General features: G+C 41.1%; 1 protein-coding gene across 1 annotated transcript in view; it reads left to right on the plus strand.

Moving 5' to 3' along the window:
- The window catches only part of LOC141347500 (dynein regulatory complex protein 11-like), a 55491-nt gene extending 39581 nt beyond the window's left edge, over positions 1–15910 (plus strand). Inside the window, exons 10-14 of the mRNA XM_073852513.1 lie at positions 2839–3038; positions 12664–12750; positions 13522–13699; positions 14880–15118; positions 15215–15910. Coding sequence (XP_073708614.1) covers positions 2839–3038; positions 12664–12750; positions 13522–13699; positions 14880–15118; positions 15215–15367 — 857 coding nt within the window. The 3' untranslated portion in view covers positions 15368–15910. The remainder of the gene's footprint in view (positions 1–2838; positions 3039–12663; positions 12751–13521; positions 13700–14879; positions 15119–15214) is intronic.
- Positions 15911–24393: the final 8483 nt, after the last annotated feature.

Below are 24393 nucleotides of genomic sequence, written 5' to 3' on the forward strand. Positions count from 1 at the left end.
TGGAAATGTGAGAAAAACACCCTCACACACATAAAATATGAGCCTGTGTCACTACAGTTATTTCTATGCTCCCAATGCCTGCCTCTTATCTCAGGGCGGGTTACACATGCTTCCTTTCATTTTATGGAATAGTCCACCCAAAAAATTTGAGTTCTGACATCAGTTTCTCACCCTTATAATATTCCAAACCCAAAATATTAATTCTGACATTTTCTCACCCTCATGTTATGCCAAACCTATATTTTCTGTAGAACACCAAAGAATCTGCTCCTATTCACTTAGCTTTCAAGCTTCAGAAGCTTCAGAATAATTTACTCACCCCATGTCATCTAAGATGTTCATGTTTTTCTTTCTTCAGTCGCAAATAAATTAAGCTTTTTTGAGGAATACATTTCAGGATTTTTCTCCATATAGTGGACTTTAATGGTGCTCAACGGATTGAAGGTTAAAAATGCAGTTTCAGTGCAGCTTCAAAGGGCTCTACAAGATCCCAGCCAAGAAATAAGGGTCTTATCTTGCAAAACGATCGATTATTTCTAAAAGTAATAATAATAATAAAATGTATATACTTTTTAACATCAAATGCACCTCTCATCTTGCTCTGCAATGCGCATGTGTACACTGTGCACTGCGGTTTAAAACATGTTGACAAACGCCCATCTCCCATCAAGTGATCATGCAAGGAGTGTCAAACACCCTTTACAAAAAAAAAAAAAAAGGTAAAACAGCAATGTAGGATGATTTTGAAGATGGAGGAGAAAATGAGATAAGAGTTATACAACATACCCTTACTGTCTTGAACCGGAGTGCACAGAGTACACATGTGCATTGCAGAGCTAGACAAGACAAGTATTTGTGGTTAAAAAAAAAAGTGTACAAATATAAATTTTTCAAAGAAAATGACCGATTGTTTCACTAGATAGGGCGCTTATTCCTCAGCTGCGATCATGTAGAGTCCTTTGAAGCTGCATTGAAACTGCATTTTTAACCTTCAATCTGTTGAGCACCATTGAATTCCACAATATGAAGAAAAATCCAGGAATGGATTCTGCCCTCCAAAGGCAAAGCGCAGTAACTACACATTTGGTCAAAATTGAGTTAAGGCTTAAAATGGACTTTGTGACAACTGCTTTGTCTTGTAGCAAAGTGTCCTGGTTCAATTTTGTCCCGTTTCAGAGAAACGTTCAGAGAAACAAGAGTGTCAACATGTTTGACTAGCTGTTGTAAAAACTTTAAAGGCATTTTTCTCAGTTTCAGTATTCGCATAGTTACTGCACTTTGCCTTTGGAGGGCAGTATTCCTCAAAAAACCTAATTTCTTTGCGACTAAAGAAATAAAGACATGAATATCTTGGATGACATGGGGGTGAGTAAATTATCAGGAGTAATCCTTTAAAGAGTGATCTACTGGCTTTTTTTCAAAGGCTTAATTGTGTAACATGTAACATATCAATGCTTTGATTCGTTATTTTATCTTTATTCCTCCCTTTCGAAATTCACGATGGGATTAGATTGGTTCAGGTTAGTCCAGTGTGTTGTGATTCGCTAACCGCCTAGTGCATGTTGTCTGGAAACGTCATGCCTCTTACCATTTTAGGTAGTTGGATGTTTCCGGGGGCAGGGTTTATGTAAATTTCAGGGTTTGTGATGTCACTAAGTAGCTTGTTGTGGTCCCAACCAGCCATTTGTTGTTGGCCTTAAAAAGCAAATTCTGTAAAAGACCATTTCTCCCTTTACACTGAACTTTGAGCATTGTACCTTTGCAGATGTTGTTTATGCTCAAACAGTCACATTACACACTAACTAAAGTTAAAAAGGTGAAATCGTAATCTGTAATCTATGACCCCTTTAAGTTTCCATTTATTTCGCTTCCAGTAAGCATTTAATATTTTTTATGTAATTTAGTAAGTGAGTTGAACTCAAGAACTATAATTCCAATTTGTTAACTAATCATTCAAAGCAGTTTTGTGAACTGAATGAACTTATTCATTCAAAAGAACCAACTCAAAACAATGAAACACAGCAATTGAACACATGGGTGGATGCCAAGATTTTCAGTGAATAATGACTTACATATAATGATATCAAATTAGACCACCAGTATACTTTTATAGTCCTTTCGGGACTCATTGAGAACAGAGACGTGATATTGTGCAGCACCTGTTACGTGCAAGCCTTCCAACTGTGCGGATGTGTTTGTTTGTGTGAATGTGTGTGTGGCCGGATGTTTGTGTGTGCACTGGTAGACTTATGCTTGTGTATACTTCTGTTTGTGTGTCTGTGTGGTCTCACATTCATGCCTGCTCACTGAATCCTGAGCTCTGTCCAGTTGGAGCTCTTTTACCACGGCATCCATCAGAAGGATCTCACACCACCTGTGTCCTAGCCCCAGAGAGCCATTAAACTATTGTTCTTCTATTACCAAGCACCGGCAGCCGGAGCAACCAACCTCTGCTGACATCTGACTTCCTAATCAAATGAGTATAGAGTTCGCAGGATAGTTCCTCCCTGTCTTTAGATATAAGTGAATGATTGGGTGAGGTGTATTAGAGTTTAAGCAGCTGGAGTCAAGGGGATTTTCCGTCTTTGTTAAAACAATATTATATCACAAATGATCTGGCAATACTCTTGAGATGACTATTAAACAATTACTCTTATTCCACTGGTGTATACAGATGGTTATCTGATATAAAGTATTTGTGCAGAATAATGTCAGTAAAACTAATGATGATAAGAGTGTAAGAGGTCAAGATGGATGATGGGAACATAGAAAGAGACAACGCAGAAAATACAAGATATTAGAATGAACACTCACTGCTCCCTCTTCTGGTCTCCATAGGCTCGCAGTGCGTGCATGAAAGAGGGCCCCTGATCAGGGCTCTGCTGCTTACGGGGCCGACAGGTGTTGGGAAGAAGATGTTGGTCCATGCTCTGTGCACCGAGACTGGGGCGAACCTATTTGACCTCTCCCCTGCTACAGTAGCTGGCAAATATCCAGGCAAAAGTGGGCTGCAATACCTCCTGCATATGGTCTTTAAGGTGAATATCTTCTGGGAATATAAAAAGCCAAGATTCCAATGTTGAAACTCCATAAACTTAATGTGTCATAAAAACGTCTCAGGTTACGTATGTAACCCTGGTTCCCTGAGGGAACGAGACACTGCGTCCTGAAACGCTATGGGGAACGCCATTGGCGGCCGCACTCTGAGTCATAGTCCATCGTCCAATGAGAAACGGGAGTGACGTCACAGGCGCGGTGACGTCAGCGACCAGGAAGTATAAAAGCACGTGCGTTTGAAGCCGGCGTCAGCTCAAAGGAATGAAGCGAGCGCCGCAGGGGTGCGGGAATTATGGTCCGAGACGCAGTGTCTCGTTCCCTCAGGGAACCAGGGTTACATACGTAACCTGAGACGTTTCCTTTCCGGGAACTCAACACTGCGTCCTGAAACGCTATGGGGAACGAGGTATCAACGCCCCCATAATTCCAAAGCCCTGCCTAGTGTCTGCTAGGACAAGGGTGGAAAAAGTTGTGTCTGGTGAAACTTGCCAGAACACAGGAACAAACCTCAGCCTGGGGAGCTTGCCAGGGCATGAGTAGTAGTACATCTCTGTCTGTGGAGCCCACCAGACAAGAGGGATAGAAATGTACCTCGGCCCTCGGGCACACGAGGACAAGATAATCCTTCGTCTGGTCTCGCCAGACCGTGAAGGAAGACAGCGTCTAGAATACTTACCTGCTGAGACACTGTGGTGACTCCGCCTGGTGATCTTGCCAGGACGCGAGTGGTAATACATCTCTGTCTGTGATCAGCCACCAGACAAGAGGGATATATGAACCTCGGCCCTCAGGCCCACGAGGAGAGATGGTAGTCCTTTGTCTGGGAACAGCCAGAACAAGAGGGACACAAGAAGTGCCTGGTGAGCTTGCCAGGACACTGGAATACATCTCTGTCTGTGATCAACCACCAGACAAGAGGGATATATGAACCTCGGCCCTCAGGCACACGAGGAGAAGTGGTAGTCCTTTGTCTGCGTTACAGCCAGAACAAGAGGGACACAAGGAGTGCCTGGTGAACTTGTCAGGACACTGGAATGGCTCCGCCTGGGGAAATTGCCAGGACGCGAGTGGTAATACATCTCTGTCTGTGATCAACCACCAGACAAGAGGGATAAATGAACCTCGGCCCTCAGGCACACGAGGAAAAACGGTAGTCCTTTGTCTGCGTATAGCCAGAACAAGAGGGACACAAGAAGTGCCTGGTGATCTTGCCAGGACACTGGAATGGCTCCGCCTGGGGAATTGCCAGGACGCGAGTGATAATACATCTCTGTCTGTGATAGACCACCAGACCAGAGGAATACGAGCCTCGGCCCTCAGGCACGCGAGGCGAGATAACACACCACTTGCCTGGGGAACTGCCAGGCCAAGAGGGTAGAAATCCATCTTCTGTCTGGGGGACTGCCAGGCCAGGAGGGTAGAAATCCATCTTCTGTCTGGGGGACTGCCAGGCCAGGAGGAGAGTAATCTACCTCAGTCAGGACACAGCCAGAACACTGAGGGATGAGGAGTACCTGGTAAATAAGTGCCAGGACACGAGTAATACACCTTTGTCTGGGGAAATTGCCAAACCAAAGGGGTAAAACCTCTTTTCCTTAATAGAAGGAAAGTGCCTTTTGACCTCTGGGCCTAGCTTGCTAGGGCGAGAGGATGAATGAGCCAGGAGTGGCTCTGAGGTCAAGTTCGTAGAACCTGACGAACGTTAAAGGTGAGGACCAACCCGCCGCACTGCAGATGTCCTGGATAGGAACACCTGCCATCAGAGCTTTAGAGGCTGAGACGCCTCGAGTTGAGTGAGCCTTGACTCCCAACGGGGATGGGAGACCAGAGGACTCATAAGCAGTAGAGATGGCATCAACGATCCACTTACTGATAGTAGGCTTGGAAGCCGGGCATCCCCTCTTAGGGGGGCCGTAACAAACCAAGAGTTGCTCTGATTTACGCCACAGGGCAGCTCTGTGGATGTAAGTGTCTAGTGCTCTTACTGGACACATTAAGTTATACTTCCTATGGTCGTGCTCCACGAATGGAGGAGGATAAAACGCTTGAAGCGTTATTGGCTGTGGTGTTGCTGACGGGACCTTAGGTACATACCCAGCTCTTGGGTAAAGGAATGCTTTGGCCAACCCAGGGGCAAAGTCAATGTAAGAAGGGGCCACCGAAAGGGCCTGCAGGTCCCCGACTCTCTTGAGAGACGTTAGCGCAAGCAGCAGTGCTGTCTTTAAAGTAAGCATCCGATCGGAGACCTCCTCTAGAGGCTCGAAGGGAGGCTTACACAGCGCCTCCAACACCACAGCTAAGTCCCACGTGGGGACTCTCGGTTTCGCACGAGGCCTCAGCCTGAGTGCACCGCGGAGGAAACGTGAGACCAGGGGGTTTTTGCCCACTGTGAGGCCGCCATGAAGGGCGTGGTAAGCCGATATAGCCGCCACGTACACCTTCAAGGTGGAGTGAGCTAACCCTGCGGAAAGACGAGTTTGCAGGAACTCCAGCACTGTACCAACCGGGCAGTGGACTGGGTCTAAATGGCGTTCATGGCACCATGAAGCAAACAGGTTCCACTTTAGGCCGTAAAGTTTCCTCGTAGAGGGAGCTCTGGATTGAAGGATGGTCTCGACAACCTCAGTTGGGAGACCAGCTTCTATGAGTTGTGCCCCCTCAGGGGCCACACCCATAACTTCCACTTCTCTGGGTGGGGGTGGCAAATTGCGCCCCCAGCCTGGGAGAGAAGGTCCCTCCTGACAGGGATCTCCCATGGAGAGCCGTCGAGGAGGGTGATTATATCCGAGAACCATACTCGGGCCGGCCAGTACGGGGCTACTAGTAACAGCCGTACACCGTACCGGCGTACTCTTTCCAGAACTCCCGGGAGCAGAGCGATCGGGGTGAACGCGTACAGACGAAGCCTCGGCCACGTCTGTACCATGGCATCCAGTCCAAGAGGAGCTGGAGGAACTAGAGAGTACCAAAGGGGACATTGCGATGTCTCCTGAGTCGCAAAGAGGTCCACTTGGGCTTGACCAAACACTCTCCAGATTTGCTTCACCACCTCTGGGTGAAGCATCCATTCCCCGGGCCTTGGCCCCTGCCTCGACAGGACGTCTGCTCCCACATTGAGGCGTCCAGGAATATGAACTGCTCTCAATGAGAGAAGCTTCCCTTGAGACCACATGATGATCTGGTACGCCAGCTTGTATAAGGGGCGTGAACGCAGACCTCCCTGGTGGTTTATGTAGTAGACTACCGCAGTGTTGTCTGTACGGACCAGCACGTGATGGTTTCTTAGGTCTGGAAGAAAATGCTTCAGAGCCCGGAACACGGCCAGCATCTCTAGGCAATTTATGTGCCAAGAGTGATGATGGTCGTTCCACAGGCCACGGGCCGAGCGGCCACTCATGACCGCTCCCCACCCGGTGAGGGATGCATCTGTCGCTAGCGTGACGCGGCGGCAAGGAGCTCCCAGCACTTGACCTTGGGATAGGAACCAGGGCTTCTTCCACATGACTAAGGCACGTAGGCAGCGCCGCGTGACCTTGATCTTGCGGAACGGGTTCCCCCTCGGGGAAAACCCTTTGGTTTTGAGCCACCACTGTAGCGGTCTCATGTACAGCAGTCCAAGAGGTATCACGTTGGATGCAGCTGCCATAAGACCTAACAGTACTTGGAACTGTTTGACAGTGAGTAGCAGGCCTAGCTTGACCGCATTTGCTGCAGTAAGGATCGACTCGATCCGAGCAGGTGACATTCGTGCCTGCATCGTGGCCGAATCCCAGACCACACCTAGATAAGTGGTTCTCTGTAATGGAGAAAGCACACTTTTCTTGGCGTTGAGCCTCAACCCCAGCTTTGTCATATGAGCAAGAACAACATCTCGATGTTGAGCCGCTAACTGTTCTGAGCTGGCTAGGATAAGCCAGTCGTCTATGTAGTTGAGTATGCGGATGCCCTGGAGTCGCAGAGGAGCCAAAGCAGCATCCACACACTTCGTGAATGTTCGGGGTGAGAGCGCTAGGCCGAACGGAAGAACTCTGTATTGGTAAGCTTTGCCCCTGAAAGCGAACCTGAGAAACTTCCGGTGTTGAGGAAGGATGGAGACGTGAAAGTATGCGTCTTTCAGATCTATCGTGAAAAACCAGTCCTCGGACCTGATTTGAGACAAGACTTGTCTGACAGTCAACATTTTGAACTTCAGTTTTCTGACTGAGAGGTTTAGCTGAGATCTAGAATGGGCCGCAGCCCCCCATCCTTCTTGGGAACAATGAAGTACCGGCTATAGAACCCGGATTCTCTGTGTTGAGGAGGGACCACCTCGATGGCCTCCTTCCTCAGGAGAGTATTTACTTCCTGTTCCAATACCAGAGCCTGCTCGGGGCTTACAAGAGTAGGAAACACCCCGCTGAAAGGTGGCGGCTTGGCGCCGAATTGAATGCAATAGCCTTTCTCTACAGTGCGCAGGACCCACGTAGAAATATTTGGCAGTAGCTTCCACGCTGCCAGAAATTCTACTAAGGGAACCAGCCTCTCGAGACTGGTTTCTGGATTTATTTGAGGAGCTAACTCGGTGACCTGTAACAGCGAACTGGCAGGATGCACCTGAAGTAAGCGCTCTAGAGACCCCCGTGGGGGTGGCGAACTCTCTGGTTCCGCTACGTTTCCGGGCGGAGAGACCGGAGAATGATGTTCGCGGGAGACTGCCGCGCCCTGTAACACAGGCAGGGTTAGCTGACGAATCTCTTGAGGGCCCTGAAGAGAGGTGGCCACCGTGAAAGGCGGTGGAGCACCTAACTCTTCGAGAGGGGCTTCCCTCATTGGCCCTGAGCCACGACCATCAGGGCCGTTTAGCCGAGGCCCTCTTAGACTGGAGGACGACCCTCAGGTCCGGCCTCGTCTTAGAGGACCCCGGCTTGGAGTGTTGCTGAGCCCGCCCTCTAGGTCTTGCCGGAGGGGTACGGGTAGCAACACTCCTTTTCTGTGCTTCCCGGTGCGAGGAGCTAGCATGCGGCTGGGGCTGCTCCCGTCCAGCAGCCCCAGAGGAGTAAACGCGGCGAGGAAGATAGCGCTGGAACGCCGCCGCCTGCTTACGGGCCTCCTGGTGCCTGTTGACAACCGTGTCAACAGAGTCACCAAAGAGGCCGATGGGATGCAGGGGGCGTCCAGGAGCGTGACCCTGTCCTTCTCTTTCATGTCGGACAGGGTCAACCAGAGATGCCTCTCCGCGGCCACCAGGGCTGCCATAGACCGCCCAATGGCACGCATCTCTGTGACGCTCACTTCCTCGCCGTCGCTAAACTCCTTCAGCAGGTCAGCTTGGTATGCCTGGAGTACAGACATAGTGTGTAAACATCCACCAGCCTGACCTGCTGCCGCATATGCCTTGCCCATCAAGCCGGATGTGATCTTTAGTGGCCTGGTGGGCAAGGACGGAGCCTTCAAAGACGATGCCAGGCCGGGAGACAGATAGCTCGCTAGTGTCTGCTCGACCTGTGGCATCGTCTTGTAGCCGTATTCCTCCATCCCCCCACATTACCATAGTAATCAGAGGCGGGGGAGAAAAGACGTGAGGAATACGGTTTTTCCCACGATCTCGAGATCTCTTTGTGGAGATCGGGGAAAAAAGGAAGGCTCCGTTTAGGAGGTGCTGACTTCGCCCGCAGGAAGCGCTCATCGAGCCTGCTTCCCTGCGGTTCATGTTCTTGAGCGGGTGGCCAGCTGATATTAAGTTTGGCCACCGCGTTAGTCAGCACCTCGACTAGCTCCTCGTACTGGGGTGAACGGGGGGGCGGTTGTGGGGTGTCAACGCTCTCAATGTCAACCTCCTCGGAGGAAGACAGATGAAGCGTTGACTCCTCCTCTTGGAGGGAAGGAACCGCAGTGCGGGCTTCCTCATCCAAGAGGAGGTCAAACGATCCGCTGGGTGAGGAGAGAGATAGGGGATCACCCGTCTCAACTCCCTCCAGCAGATCTAACTGCGAACCCCACGAGTGCAGCTGCCGCTCCGCCTCAGCGGAAGCGGGGCCAGACCCGCGGGGAACGCTTGTGAAAGCCCCTTCCTCAAAGAGGGCTTTCCGGGAACGGAGCAACCGCAGCGGCATTCGCTCGCACTGCGGGCAGCCAGCCCCCTCAAGGGCTGACCTAGCGTGCTCCGCTCCCAAGCAGACCACACATAGATCGTGTGTATCCCCACCAACAATGAAACGTTGGCAGGGAGGGACACACTTTCTATGGGGCTGCTCAACCGCTTTTCTTTCCTTTTTAAAAGTTCTTTTTCCCCCCTTTGGCATACTGCTCAAATAAACGTTGTGCAAACTGGCACGAAAAAACAGCAGTATAACCGGACAGACAGACAATCGACATAGAGCGCTCTCGCTGAATGACAAAAGCTGACGCCGGCTTCAAACGCACGTGCTTTTATACTTCCTGGTCGCTGACGTCACCGCGCCTGTGACGTCACTCCCGTTTCTCATTGGACGTTGGACTATGACTCAGAGTGCGGCCCGCCAATGGCGTTCCCCATAGCGTTTCAGGACGCAGTGTTGAGTTCCCGGAAGGGAACTGATAGGATCAACATACGTGATTGATTGCTCTGCACATACTGTAGCTTACATCAGAATAGTTTGCATCAGGATTTATCTTTAGGATCATCTATTCATCTTCTGAAATGGAGTGAAACTTCAGGCTTTGCGTGATGTTGACAAATATTCTAGCATGACTTCCAAACATAAACACTAATGCAAATGGAAAAAACGTTCCTCTCCCTGTCAACATGGTAACAAAATACTTTTACAAAGACTTGTTGACGTGATCTCTAACATTTCAAGACGTGTTTAGTACTGTACATAAATAAACTCGCGTGTTTAACCTAGGAGGCCAGAACTGTATCCTTTAGTAAGCTTTAGTAATAAATTGCAGAGCATAGACAGCTCATATCAATAGAGCGATGTGAAACTATCCACCAGGAGAGTTTACTGTGGCCAAATTTGTGTCCTTAAGAGAGGGAAATACCAGGCTTGGAAGTCATACTTGAACTGTTCTTGAGAGCATCTGGCACAGCAGATAAACAAGGCAGGATGAGGCAGGGGGATTCTGAGATTCTGCGCTTAGCATTGTATTGGATGGAGATCATTCAGCACCTCTCCTAATGCATGCTGGGAATAAAACTAGGTTCCAACATGACTTCCTGCTTGCTTAGCCATTTTGAGATGAATCACTTCTCTAAATTCCTGCCCAATGCAAACCTCTCTGTTACAACATTAGAGAGAGGATTATTTACATACATTTAGGGAAGTTAGCTAATATAGGTATTGTTCCTTCTAATCAGATTTTTGATGATGTACGTCTGATGTTGCTGCTGTGGAGGGCCAAAACAAATCTGATTAAAACCAATCTGCAAATCCAGAAGGCTAACTCAAACTGTGGGAAAAAGAGCTAGTGTTTTCTTGAATTACAGCTGAATGAATGAGCAGCATTTCAACTGGAGTCAATCCCCATATCCATTGATTTTCAGTATTTAACTGATTCTGAGAAGTCTTGAGTGAAAATATGCAGTGCTGATTAATTCGCTAAGGACTGCATCATAAAACAGAAGCCTACAGAGATATCAAGTTCATAGCAGTACTAAAGAGATTTATGATATATTGCAGTTTCCAAACATACAGAAGCCCACAGAGGCCATATTTGACTTCTATCAGAAAAAAAGACTTGGGCAGAAACATACTACTATAGCATACTAACTCTTACTAGATAATATACAGTTGAGGTCAAAAGTTTACTAGACCTTGCAGAATCAGCATAATGTTCATTATTATTATACAAAAAAAAGATGGATCATTCAAAATGTTATTTTTTATTTAACTATTTCACATAAAAGACAGTTACATATAGTCCATAAGAGAAAATAATAGTTGAATTTATAAAAATGACCCCATTCAAAAGTTTACATACACTTGATTCTTAATACTGCGTTGTTACCACAGCAGTTTTTTTTTTTTTTAAGTGATAGTTGTTTATCAATCCCGTGTTTGTCCTGAACAGTTAAACTGCCTTCTGGTCTTCAGAAAAATCCTTCAGGTCCCACAAATTCTTTGATGTTTCAGCATTTTTGTGTATTTGAACTCTTTCCAACAATGACAACTGAGGCACTCATATTCAACTATTACAGAAGGTTCAAATGCTCACTGACTCTTCAGAAGGAAACACAATGCATTAAGAGAGAAGATAAGGGTACATTTAACTTATTTTCTCTTCTGGGAAACATGTACATATTTTCTGTAGCTTCAGAAGGGCAGTACTAAATCATTCCATTCAAAAGTTTACACCCTTTAATGCATCGTTTTTCCTTCTGGAGCGTCAGTGAGCATTTGAACCTTCTTTAATAGTTGCATATGAGTCCCTCAGTTGTCCTCAGTGTGAAAAGAAGGAACTTAAAACCATACAATCATTGTTGGGAAAGGTTCAAATTCACAAACAATGCTGAAAAAAACAAAGAATTTGTGGGACCTGAAGGATTTTTCTTAAGAACAGTGGGCAGTTTAACTCTTCAGGACAAACAAGGGACTCACAAAGAACAACCCTCACTAAAAAAAAAAAAACACACACACACACACACACACACACACACACACACACACACACACACAGCTGTGGATCATTCAGGTAACAACACAGTGTAAGGAATCAAGTGTATGTAAACTTTTGAACAGGGTCATTTTTTATAAATTCAACTATTATTTTCTCTTGTGGACTACTTGTAAATGTATTTTATGTGAAATATCTTACTCAGGTAAGTACTAAATAAAAATAACATGCATTTTGTATGATCTCTCTTATTTTAGGAAAATAATTCATATTTTGCAGATTCTACAAGGTGTATGTAAACTTTTGACCTCTACTGTACTATGTATACTATGTATAGTATGAAGGTCTTGTATGAAACTAAAAAAATAAAGAGGAATGATATCATACACAATATAACTTATGGCCTATAACTTATCAATGTTGAAATAATAATAATAATAATAATAATAATTAAATAAATAAACAGATCATTATTTATAAATATTTGAAATATATATATTTAATTATTTTTGTTTTTAGAATATTATTATTATTATTATTATTATTATTATTATTATTATTATTATTATTATTATTATAACAACATATTTGTCTATTTATTAAAAATTTTTTTTTTTTTTTTTTTTTTTTTTTTTTTTTTTAGATAGGTAGGTAGGTAGGTAGGTAGGTAGGTAGAATTTCTTTGGAAAAAATGTTCTGCTCAGATGGCCAAATGGTCTTCCCATTAGAAATGAGGTTATGATCAACAAACAACAAAACTAGAGGGAACATTGTTTATGGGTGTACGTGGGGGTTACAGAAACTGTTGTTAATCAGTAGTGAACAGGACGCATTGTTTTCAAGCAAATTATATTAAAGCATGCACTCGTTTCACTAATGTGATACCGTGTGTTTTGGGGGCAGTGCTGATTACAGTCAGTGTTGTTTCTTTTGTGGCTGATAAGTGATTGTTTGTGAGTGAGAGAGCTGATGATTGTTTGTGTTGTTGTACCGTTTGGCCTGCGTTGGAGGAACATTGTGATGTTTTGGCAGGTGGCTCGGCAGCTGCAGCCTTCAGTCATTTGGATTGGCGATGCTGAGAAAACATTCTACAAGAAAGTTCCAAAGCAGGAGAAAGAGGTTTGTCTACCAGCAGGGAGAGAACATATCAGCTTATATTCACAGTCACTTGAACACTTACTAAGTAAACACAACTTTGAACTCTTCACTGCATACAGGTCTAATGCCAGACCATCAGCTGTGATATTCTTCTTCATTTGTTTAGTCCTTCACTCACAGTCATCCAATGTGGGCAAACTCATTTTTAAAGCAGTTGTCATGTGAGGAGGTGGCCTCTGCTGACCTCTTGTGGTTAAAAATGAAGATATACTGTGGTAACATGAACAGAGTGCTGCAGTGATGACATATTTTTGTAGGCCAGCCTAGAAATTAGTATCACATTGAACAGGATTTTTCAATTTTCTTTTGGATTATTAAAGAAAATAAGCTCTATCACTAACAACTTTATGATTCTAACATATTTTGTTCATCTTCACGAATGAACTTTGAATTTTAAAAGCCTAAATACAATCACCATAAGTAAGAAGCTAAACGTTGGCTGCCAATGCACTACATGTCCTAAACAACTGTAGTCACATTTAGCCACTTGTTATTTAGCCGCTTTTTCACTTTTCGCACAAGAGGGTACTGATGTTTATGTCGTGGAATAAACATGAACACATTGAGTTTGTGTTAACCACAGGCCTTATTTTAGGCATTTAACCAACAGTCCATTTAAAAAAAACTCTTGACTTTAAGACGATGGAGCCAGAAGTGCTAAAAATGCTAGCACATTCCTGCATAACTTCTTGTTTTCTTCAGTTCAGCTTTTTCTTCATTCTGAATTTCTAGATGGAACCCAAAAGGCTAAAGAAAAATCTACCAAAGGTCCTGAAATCTATTAAACCAGAGGACCGTGTATTAGTGGTGGGGACAACTCGAAGACCTTTTGATGCAGACATGAAACCTTTCTGTAAAGTTTACAAGAAGATCATTTTGATCCCTAGACCAGATTATTCTTCAAGATTTAGTAAGTAAATACCTGTTTAATTTTAGATTTATACTGAGACTGCGTTCACATTTCGTGTTACTGACTTACAGTTGAAGTCAAAAGTTGCAGAATCTCCAAAATGTTAATTATTTTATCAAAATAAGAGGGATCATACAAAATGCATGTTATTTTTTATTTAGCACTGACCTGGATAAGATATTTCGCATAAAACACATTTACATATAGTCCACATGAGAAAATAATAGCAGAATTTATCAAAAATACCCTGTTCAAAAGTTTACATACACTTGATTCTTAATACTGTGTTGTTACCTGAATGATCCACAGCTGTTTTTGTTGTTGTTGTCGTTTGTTTGTTTTTATTGAGAGTTGTCTATGAGTCCCTTATTTGTCCTGAACAGTTAAAGTACCCGCTGTTCTTCAGAGAAGTTCTTCAGGTGCACAGATTCTTTGGTTTTTCAGCATTTTTATGTATTTGAACCCTTTCCAACAATGACTGTATGATTTTGATATCCATCTTTTCACACTGAGGACAACTGAGGGACTTATATGCAACTATTACAGAAGGTTCAAATGCTCACTGATGCTTTAGAAAGAAAAACAATGCATTAAGAGGATGAGGTGTGAACTGTTGAACCGAATGAAGATGTGTGCATTTTTTTATTTTGCCTAAATATCATATTTTTTTCATTTAGTACTGCCCTTTGTCAGCACTTTGTCTTTCCACAGAAAACAAATAAGTTAAATTCACATGATCTTCAAATTCAAAAAGTTTTCACCCCCAGGCTTTTAATGTATTGTTTTTCTTTCTGAAGTACAAATCATACAGTCATTGTTGGAAATGATTCAAATACACACAAAAAAAACACAGCTGTGGATCATTCAGGTATTAAGAATCAAGTGTATGTAAACTTTTGAACAGGGTCATTTTCTATAACTGCAACTATTATTTTCTCTTGTGGACTATATGTAAACTTCTTTTATGTAAAATATCTTTTTCAGGTCAGTACTAAATTAAAAAACAGCATGCATTTATTTATTTACAGATTCAAGGTGTATGTAAACTTTTGACTTCAACTGTATTTATAGATCAGTTTGCATTTCTATGCTAAAATCTGCTTCATTGTATGTAGTTTATTAAATCTAGATTATTGTGTATATAAATTTAAGAGATGGCAAACGTATCTTTTATGTTTAGCTTTGTGGAAGGAGCTGCTCCAAGCAGGTGGTGCTCAGCTGGGCCCTAAGCTGGATCTGAGCTCTCTATCTAAAGTAACAGATGGTTACACTCAGGGTCACATCCTTAAGGCGATCCAAACTGTCCTGAACTCTCACCGCCTCAACCTTCAAACCAAGAGACCCCTGACTGCGGTGGAGTTCATCCCTCCTCTTGCAAGACAAGACCCTGTCTACAAAGAAGAGGAGGAGGCCTTTAAGGTATGTTTTTGTGATGCTTTCTGGAGGGGTGCATGTGTTGAACCCAGCTATATGTGTAATGAGTATACATTATGTTTATGTTTTCTGTATTGATAGGCATGGTACAGCCGGACACCTCTTGGCAAAAAACGGGCACGAGCGGCCAAGGCCAGTGAGGAGGACGGAGATAACAAAAAAGGGAAAACAAAAGGAGCAAAGTCAAAAAAGAAAGGAAAGGAGGGGAAGACTAAAAAGAAAAAGAAGAAGTGAAAAAGGATATTTTTCAAATGGCCACTCTAAACTTTTAAACTGACAAAACAGCTAAAACATGGGGTCATTCAATCAGAGCCTAAATTCAAATTCACAGCCACAGTTTATCTTCTGGCCAGCAGAGGGCATTAGCACATCTCCCAAAGGAGAGTCTACTTTTGTCTTCCAGTATGTTTAATCCTGTCCTTTTTTGCTCAGCCAGTACATTTTGTTTGATTTGTTTGGGGCTGACTCTCATCTGTTTGTTTTGTTTGCATCATGTGTCTTCTTTTCATGGGTATTGTTGGCTAATTATGATATTTTATACTTGAATTAAGGACTTCGAATTAGTACTGATGTACTACTGTAGTTTTCTGCTGCAAATTTGGCTATTGTTTTTAGAAATGGTTATATAGTTTTGTGTTGAAAATTATCATGATATCATGTACAAGTACAAAGCTGGGTGTATTGTTTAATATTTATTTTGTGTTTTTTTAAATAATGTGATCTATTAAAATGTGATTCTCAAACCTGACTGGAAGCCAGAGAGCCATTAAAGGACAACCTGACCTGAAATCTTCTCTCTTATTTTCTGAAATTATGTGTATTCAGATTCCTAAACACTGCAATCTGAAGTTCACACTTTTAAATATAATAATGTATAAATGTTTTTGTATTGGATAACAAAATATAAAAACAAGAGGCAATTATTTTAAAGGAAAAACAGCATACTTTTCATGCAAATACATTTTCAGATAAATCATTTTATGAAGATATAATTTATTAAATATTTTATAGTTTTAATATTTTATTATATCATTTATTTTTGTTTTATTATTTTAATTGATAAAATATTAGATAAACTGTTTATCATGTCAAATTAAGACAAAAAGCATTTGGACACTTGGTGGTTTTATAGTTGTTAAATGACCATGAGTGCAGTTAGTTCAAAATTATTTGAGAGGATAATAGTTGAATTTATAAAAAATTACCCTGTTCAAAGGTATACATACCCTTGATTCTTAATACTGTGTTGTTAACTGAATGATCCACATCTGTGTTTAGTGATAGTTGTTCATAAGTCCCTTGTTTGTCCTGAACAGTTAAACTACCTGCTGTTCTTCCGGAAAATCCTTCAGGTCCCACAAAGTCTTTGGTTTTTTTAGCATTTTTTTTTTTTGTATTTGAACCCTTTTCAACAATGACTGTATGATTTTGAGATCCATCTTTTCACACTGAGGACAACTGAGGGACTCATATGCAACTATTACAGAAGGTTCAAGTGCTCACTGATGCTCCAGAAGGAAAAACAATGCATTAAGAGCCAGGGATGTATACTTTTGAACAGAATGAAGATGTGTACCCTGATCTTCAAAGTCAAAAAGTTTTCACCCCGGCTCTTAATGCATAGTTTTTCCTTTTGTTGCATGTGAGTCCCTCAGTTGTCCTCAGTGTGAAAATATAGATCTCAAAATGAACAATTATCACTAAAGAAAAAAGAAACACAGCTGTGGATCATTCAGGTAACAACACAGTATTAAGAATCAAGTGTATGTAAACTTTTGAACAGTATAATTTTTTTTATAAATTAAACTACTTTTTTCTCTTGGGTGACTATATGTAAATGTCTTTAATGTGAAATATCTTTTTCAGGTAAATACTAAATAAAAAAATAACATAAATCTTGTATGTTATGATCCCTCTTATTTTGGTAAAATAATGAACATTTTGCAGATTCTGCAAGGTGTATGTAAACTTTTGACCTCAACTGTAGGTAAATAAAACTGGTTTCCATTCACATTGACTTTCACTGTATTTTTTGTCCATTCAGTGGAAGTCAATGGGAACCAAAACTGTTGGTAGCTAGCAACATTCTTCAAAATATCTTTGTCTTCCACAGAAGAAAGTTAGTCATGTTTGAAATTAAATGAGGGAGAGTAAATAAGGACAGCATTTACATTTTTGGGTGACATTCAGAAATAAGATGCTAAAAATTCAACCCAAAATGTAAATGCTGTCATCATTTACTCAACATCATGCCATTCCAAACCTATATGACTAACTTTTTTCTGCTGTATTACACAGAAAAGACAAAGTCATACAGGTTTGGAATGACATGAGGCTGAGTAAATGATGACAGATGATGTCTTCAATAGTTAAATAGGGCCACTTTATGCTCATTTGTAAAAACACAGAAAGAGCAAAACACAAGCTATATAATACCACAGGATCATATAGAAACTCTCAGTATCAGTTTTTGTTAAGTTTATTGGCCCATGTAATCTTCAGCCGTACTGTGTCTGCCGGAAGGGCTGCAGTGCGACATCTCTGCCCAGGTATTTAGTGTTCAGCGCTTACGAGACAGCCTGCTCTGCCAAGCAGCTGACCCACTTCCCTTCCTCTCTTAGACTCCTCTTCCCATGGGAGCAGATGCCTGTTTTAAATTCCTTCATTCTCAGTAATGTGTGTCCTACCCCTTGTTTGCAACATAATCAACTCCCTCACTTGGCCCAGGTCATTCTTGATATGTTTCTCTCTCCTGTGTGTGTTTTTTTTTTTTTTTTTTTTGGGTTTGGCTTGCCTTGTTCTATCTTTATCCCACTCTTCGACTCTGATCCTACCGGATCCCCTCCTCCTTCTCACCAGGTTTATAGGGCATGACAAACACAGTCACCTCAATGTGCTCTTTGTAGCTTCAGCTCACATCTAATTGAATTAATCAGGAATATGTGTGTGTGCATGTATATGTGTGTGTGTGTGTGTGTGTGTGTGTGTGTGTGTGTGTGTGTGTGTGTGTGTGTGTGTGTGTGTGTGTGTGTGTGTCTTCAAACCCTAAGAACAAAAAGAGCCCTAAAGCTGGGTGACATGTTAAGAGGAGTATGTTTTTTTTTATTTAAATGCGAGATGTTGATATGCACGTGCCCAAGTGCACAGGCTTATATCTGCACACCTAATTAGTAAAATAAAAAGATGATTTGAAGTCATCTTTTCCTGCAGTGCTCTTCATACTGTTTTTAATTAAATGCCTCGTTTGACTGTGCATTATTCTCATAGGTCATTTCCCCTACACATTTCTCCCCTTCAGGAGCGCTAATAATTAAACATTATTCAGATTGGATTAGTCAGATGCATCTTTTTGTCTCACTGAGACCTGAGCGCAGACCTTTCTCGCCCTGTGGCCGTTGCTGTAAAATAAAGTACAGCAACTCCCTCATTTCAAGGAGCCTTTTAACCATTGTTTTGCAATTACTATTTATTTCCCTGTCCTGTGGCTCCAGGGTTCTGGGCTTTCTTATGCAGGGCTGCCTTTCCTGCAGCAAGTGGTGACCTCTGAGGTACTGTTTATAGTGATGCAGCCTGCCTGTGCCTTTACAACTTTAGCAACCCTAGGTTTGGCCTAGGGGCTGAAGGGTGAGACAGAGCCATTAAGAAGTTGTCCCTGATTTAATGGAGATTGTTAAAGTGAGCCCTTAAAAAGGCCAGATGACAGGAGATAACTGGGAAACTGACCCACAGGATAGCCTCTCTTAAGCTGTCACATTTGACTATATCCCTGTGAGCAGAGTGCACAGTTTGCTCATTGGGAATGCATATGAGATAGTGTAGTGTGTTCTAATGGTTTAATTTTTTTATAAAATGATGAAGAATTGGTGGGTTACAGTGTTACCAAAGTAGATAAAGCAGGAGATCATCTGAGAGGACTCAAAAGCTTTCTAAATTATAGAAATGGATGGATAGACTTGGCTACTGAAAATTAAGTTTTGCCATCACAGGCATAAATTACATTTAAAAGGGTTAGTTCACCCAAAAGTGAAAATTCTCTAATTAAATTACTCACTGACTCTCATGTCCTTCCATACGGTGACGCATTGCTACCAAACACATATTTTTTCCCACTCAGCTATGTCGTTATAACGAGATCTTTTCTCGTAATCATGACATCTTTTCTCGTAATAACAACATCTTTTCTCTTAAAACGACATCTTTTCTCTTAAAACGACATCTTTTCTCGTAATAACGAGACCTTTTCTCATTAAAACGACATCTTTTCTCGTAAAAACGAGACCTTTTCTCATTAAAACCACATCTTTTCTCGTTAAAACAACATCTTTTCTCGTAAAAACGACATCTTTTCTCGTTAAAACGACATCTTTTCTCGTAAAAACGACATCTAAAAACGACATCTTTTCTCGTTAAAACGACATCTTTTCTCGTTAAAACTACATCTTTTCTCGTAAAAAAGCGATCTTTTCTCGTTAAACGACATCTTTTCTCATAAAAACGACATCTTTTCTCGTTAAAACGACATCTTTTCTCGTAAAAACAAGATCTTTTCTCGTTAAAACGACATCTTTTCTCGTAAAAACGAGACCTTTTCTCATTAAAACGACATCTTTTCTCGTAAAAACGAGACCTTTTCTCGTTAAAACCACATCTTTTCTCGTTAAAACAACATCTTTTCTCGTAAAAACGACATCTTTTCTCGTTAAAACGACATCTTTTCTCGTAAAAACGACATCTAAAAACGACATCTTTTCTCGTAAAAAAGCGATCTTTTCTCGTTAAAACTACATCTTTTCTCGTAAAAAAGCGATCTTTTCTCGTTAAACGACATCTTTTCTCATAAAAACGACATCTTTTCTCGTTAAAACGACATCTTTTCTCGTAAAAACAAGATCTTTTCTCGTTAAAACGACATCTTTTCTCGTAAAAACGACATCTTTTCTCGTTAAAACGACATCTTTTCTCATAAAAACGAGATCTTTTCTCGTTAAAACGACATCTTTTTTCATAAAAACGACATCTTTTCTCGTTAAAACGACATCTTTTCTCGTAAAAACGACATCTTTTCTCGTAAAAACGACATCTTTTCTCGTTAAAACGACATCTTTTCTCATAAAAACGACATCTTTTCTCGTAAAAAAGCGATCTTTTCTCGTTAAACGACATCTTTTCTCATAAAAACTACATCTTTTCTCGTTAAAACGACATCTTTTCTCGTAAAAACGAGATCTTTTCTCGTTAAAACGACATCTTTTCTCGTAAAAACGACATCTTTTCTCGTTAAAACGACATCTTTTCTCATAAAAACATCTTTTCTCGTTAAAACGACATCTTTTTTCATAAAAACGACATCTTTTCTCGTTAAAACGACATCTTTTCTCGTAAAAACGACATCTTTTCTCGTAAAAACGAGATCTTTTCTCGTTAAAACGACATCTTTTCTCATAAAAACGACATCTTTTCTCGTAAAAACGAGATCTTTTCTCGTTAAAACGACATCTTTTCTCGTTAAAACGACATCTTTTCTCGTAAAAACGACATCTTTTCTCGTGAAAAAGCGATCTTTTCTCGTTAAACGACATCTTTTCTCATAAAACGACATCTTTTCTCGTTAAAACGACATCTTTTCTCGTAAAAACGAGATCTTTTCTCGTTAAAACGACATCTTTTCTCGTAAAAATGACATCTTTTCTTGTTAAAACGACATCTTTTCTCATAAAAACGACATCTTTTCTCGTTAAAACGACATCTTTTCTCATAAAAACGACATCTTTTCTCGTAAAAACGACATCTTTTCTCATAAAAACGAGATCTTTTCTCGTTAAAACGACATCTTTTCTCATAAAAACGAGATCTTCTCTCGTTAAAACGACATCTTTTCTCATAAAAACGAGATCTTTTCTCGTTAAAACGACATCTTTTCTCGTTAAAATGACATCTTTTTCTCGTAATAACAACATATTATGTCATAAAAATGATCTGATGTTCCTGTTATAGATAATATGATTTTATTATGTGAGCGAGTTAAGCATTTGTCCGCGCTGCCTTCGCCACAGTCCTGAAAGGAGGATCTGCACGCTGCTGAAGTTATATAGAAATAGCCTACACTTTTTTAATCATTTTAATGTAATGGTTTCAATTGTAGCGGCATGTTTATTAGGATTAATCTCCAATCTGTCTACAATAAGTGCCCTCAAACCCAGAGGATTTAAGATGATCAGATCAAAACTGTTATTTCTGAATATTCGACTTTGAGCTTGGAATAGTATTTGGATGACTAAAGTTTGATTTTAAAGAAAATTGAAATACTAACAGAAATAAATAAAAGAAAAATGACACACAGTTTGGTTGTGTTATGATGATGATGATTTCGTTCTGTTTAAAAAATGAAAAAATAATTTTTTGTATTTTTTTGTTCATGAAAAGAGTGCTTATGCTTTAATATTTGTGCGTGAGCGGCCCTGAAAAGCCACTTTTCAACTGAGCCTGTCTTTACTGTCTGTCCCATCATGCAGCATAAATGTTCGTCTCATGTACCGCTCTGCAAATTAGTCACAATAATGTTTCTTTATCATGGTTGGCTATATTTGTTGCAAGTCTCATATATAAAGCGCAACACTGCACTAATCGGGTCGGCGGCGCCAGCACGATCCCTTACTTTGTGATTACAGAGGAAAGAAATATAATAAATGTCTTCTTTATTTTATGTACTTCCACAATAAAACGTTACAAATTGCTTTTGTAAAAATACAGGGTGCGCTCTCGCAATTTATATCTATATGCAGCTTGAAAGGTATACTTCAATAAAAGAATCGAAAACAAAATTGTGTTTATTTAATTCCAACAGGAGGTAGTGTACAGTCTTACCCGTGTGAGTTCATTATCTGTAGCCTACCATTGTGATTACACCCAGACCCAGTGCAGCATATTTCCACAGTATAATCCAGATGAACAACCGGATGCGGTTAATAGCGAGTTTGTCCATTTTGAGGAAAAATAAACAGAAGTGTGTGATATAAACTCATGATTCTGAGCTGAAGGGAAAAGAGAGAATGATGAGTTGATTTATTTTATTTTATTTTATTATTATTTTTTTTTTTTTTAGATTTAATCTTGAAATTGCGAGAATAAAGTCAGAATTTTTAATTATAAACATAAATTTAAATTTTTTATTTTTTTATTCCATGGATTCCATAGACTGCAAATTGAAAACTGTAATTTTCTGCCACCAGATAGGCTCCACTCACAAAAAACGCCATCACTGTTTAAAAACACCGAATTAATCTATACTCAATGTGATAATCCCAAATTTGTATACACTTTATTTTCTGTATGAGGCCGCAGATCTGCTAAACGCTCTCATGGTTGGCATTTCATATTAAAAAGTGGTGGGAAAGGAGGTACTAATCTCATTATCCTTTCATCTGTTGGTCCAGAGATTTTGCAGGTTACTAGGTAATGGATCTATGAATTACTGTTGCATTTATAGCAATCATAGCCAATTGATCAAGTGGCTTTAAATAAAAGAGGTTTGGGCTTACAGTTTGTGATGGACACTGGAAATGCTGTGGCAGTACCAGCCTAATATGAATATTTCATATAAAGGCAACTAACCGGGCTAGGCTTCAGGACCCCTCGGTGGGAAGGATAGAAACCACAGTCACCTCCTTTCTGGAATAATTATGGAGAAGAGAGAGAGGGAACAATTAGCCAGCTGGGTATTATAAAACAAAGCAATTAATGTTATGCTAATTAGCCCAACATCATGTAATTCTTTATCATTTGCTAATCATTTGTTAATTAGTCTGACTTTTTAATGCAGCAAATCAAAAGTGATTAATTTGAACATATTTAAGTATTTAAAAAACTCCATCGCAGAGCTGCACAGCATGAGTTTAATTCAGCTTCAACCTGTTTTACACACTGTTTACATAATGCAGTTTCCCACAAGTCCCCTGAACAGTTTAAATTGTTTGGCTTTTCCATGTTTGAAGAGATGTTTTGGGATTAGGGAGCAATTTACATGCTTTTTACAAGCTGTTTGTCAAACAGTGTAAAATGGACTCACCAAAACTGTTTAGGAATCAGGCCAGTTGTGTGGATGAGAGAGGCCTGACTACTCAGGCTTTTTAGATAATCATTACTCATACAAGGAGTTACCTGGGGAGGAGAGCAGACTGGTTACACCTTTGTAAATACTTTAAAAGGTCAACTAACGTCTGTATGACAGAGCTGTTTATGCTGCTAGCGGCTCAGTCCCACAGTGAGAGTGACAGGGTAGGCAGAGCTACTTACACAGAGGGGCTGCTGAACCAGGTGAGTGAGCAATTAAAGTCCAGGTGTGCTTCATCTCAATTACACCACTGTCCTGCCACTTAATGACCAACCAGCCTGCCCCGGTCAGAAACTCCAGCAGGGGAATCTGGGAAATCACAGGCCACTGCTACCGCCTTTTTGGACAGGGGTGGGGAAGCAGTAACATGACTGTTTTACGTCCTTGAGAAACAGAAGTGCAAGTGATTATCCACATAACTCTTTATTCAAGTTTAAGTTTTCTTCTGTGCCAGGTCAGCCCAGAGACCTGTCCTATGTCATTAGAGCACTGGAGACAAGGGTACATTTACACAGCAATGATGTGCTAGTTTTTCCTTGGAGTTTTTGAAAATGTTCACATACAAAACATGGTGTTGTCAAAGCAATCCCTGTTCACATGGATCCATTAAAACAACATAAAAACACTCTGCACCTGTGCATGTGCATGATGTCAACGTTCTTACAAAATTGCAGTTTTGGAGTTTACTCTGCGATGGTAACGTTAAGCTGTTCAAAAACGTAAACCTCTCTGAAACCTTTTTTCAAATATTTGCATTTGCATCAGGCCCCCAAAATAAGGGCCAAAATGCATAAAAAGTTTTTAAAAAGCCCAGACGTGAGTGGCATATTATTGTGGGGGTAAGATGTGCCAGTGGGTAAGTTGCATTAAATTTAGCAAAATCTATGTATATTGAGGTTCAAAGGTTTGGAGTCAGCAAAACAAAATGTATTCCGTAAAAATGCACTAAATCGAATACAAGTCACAGTAAAGACTTTTACATTGTTTTACAATGTTCAAATTAATACAAAGTTCTGTCATAAACCTCTAGATGGCACAGGTCAACTCAATGTGATTCACATGGTGCAGCTGATTGGTTTCTTTTCACATCAGCAGCCAATGAGTTTATATTCAAATACTTGGCCAGAGCTGGCTGTACCAGTTGCAGTTT

The sequence above is a fragment of the Garra rufa genome, chromosome 12 (genome assembly GCF_049309525.1).
Source record: "Garra rufa chromosome 12, GarRuf1.0, whole genome shotgun sequence".
In the NCBI taxonomy this organism is placed as follows: domain Eukaryota; kingdom Metazoa; phylum Chordata; class Actinopteri; order Cypriniformes; family Cyprinidae; genus Garra; species Garra rufa.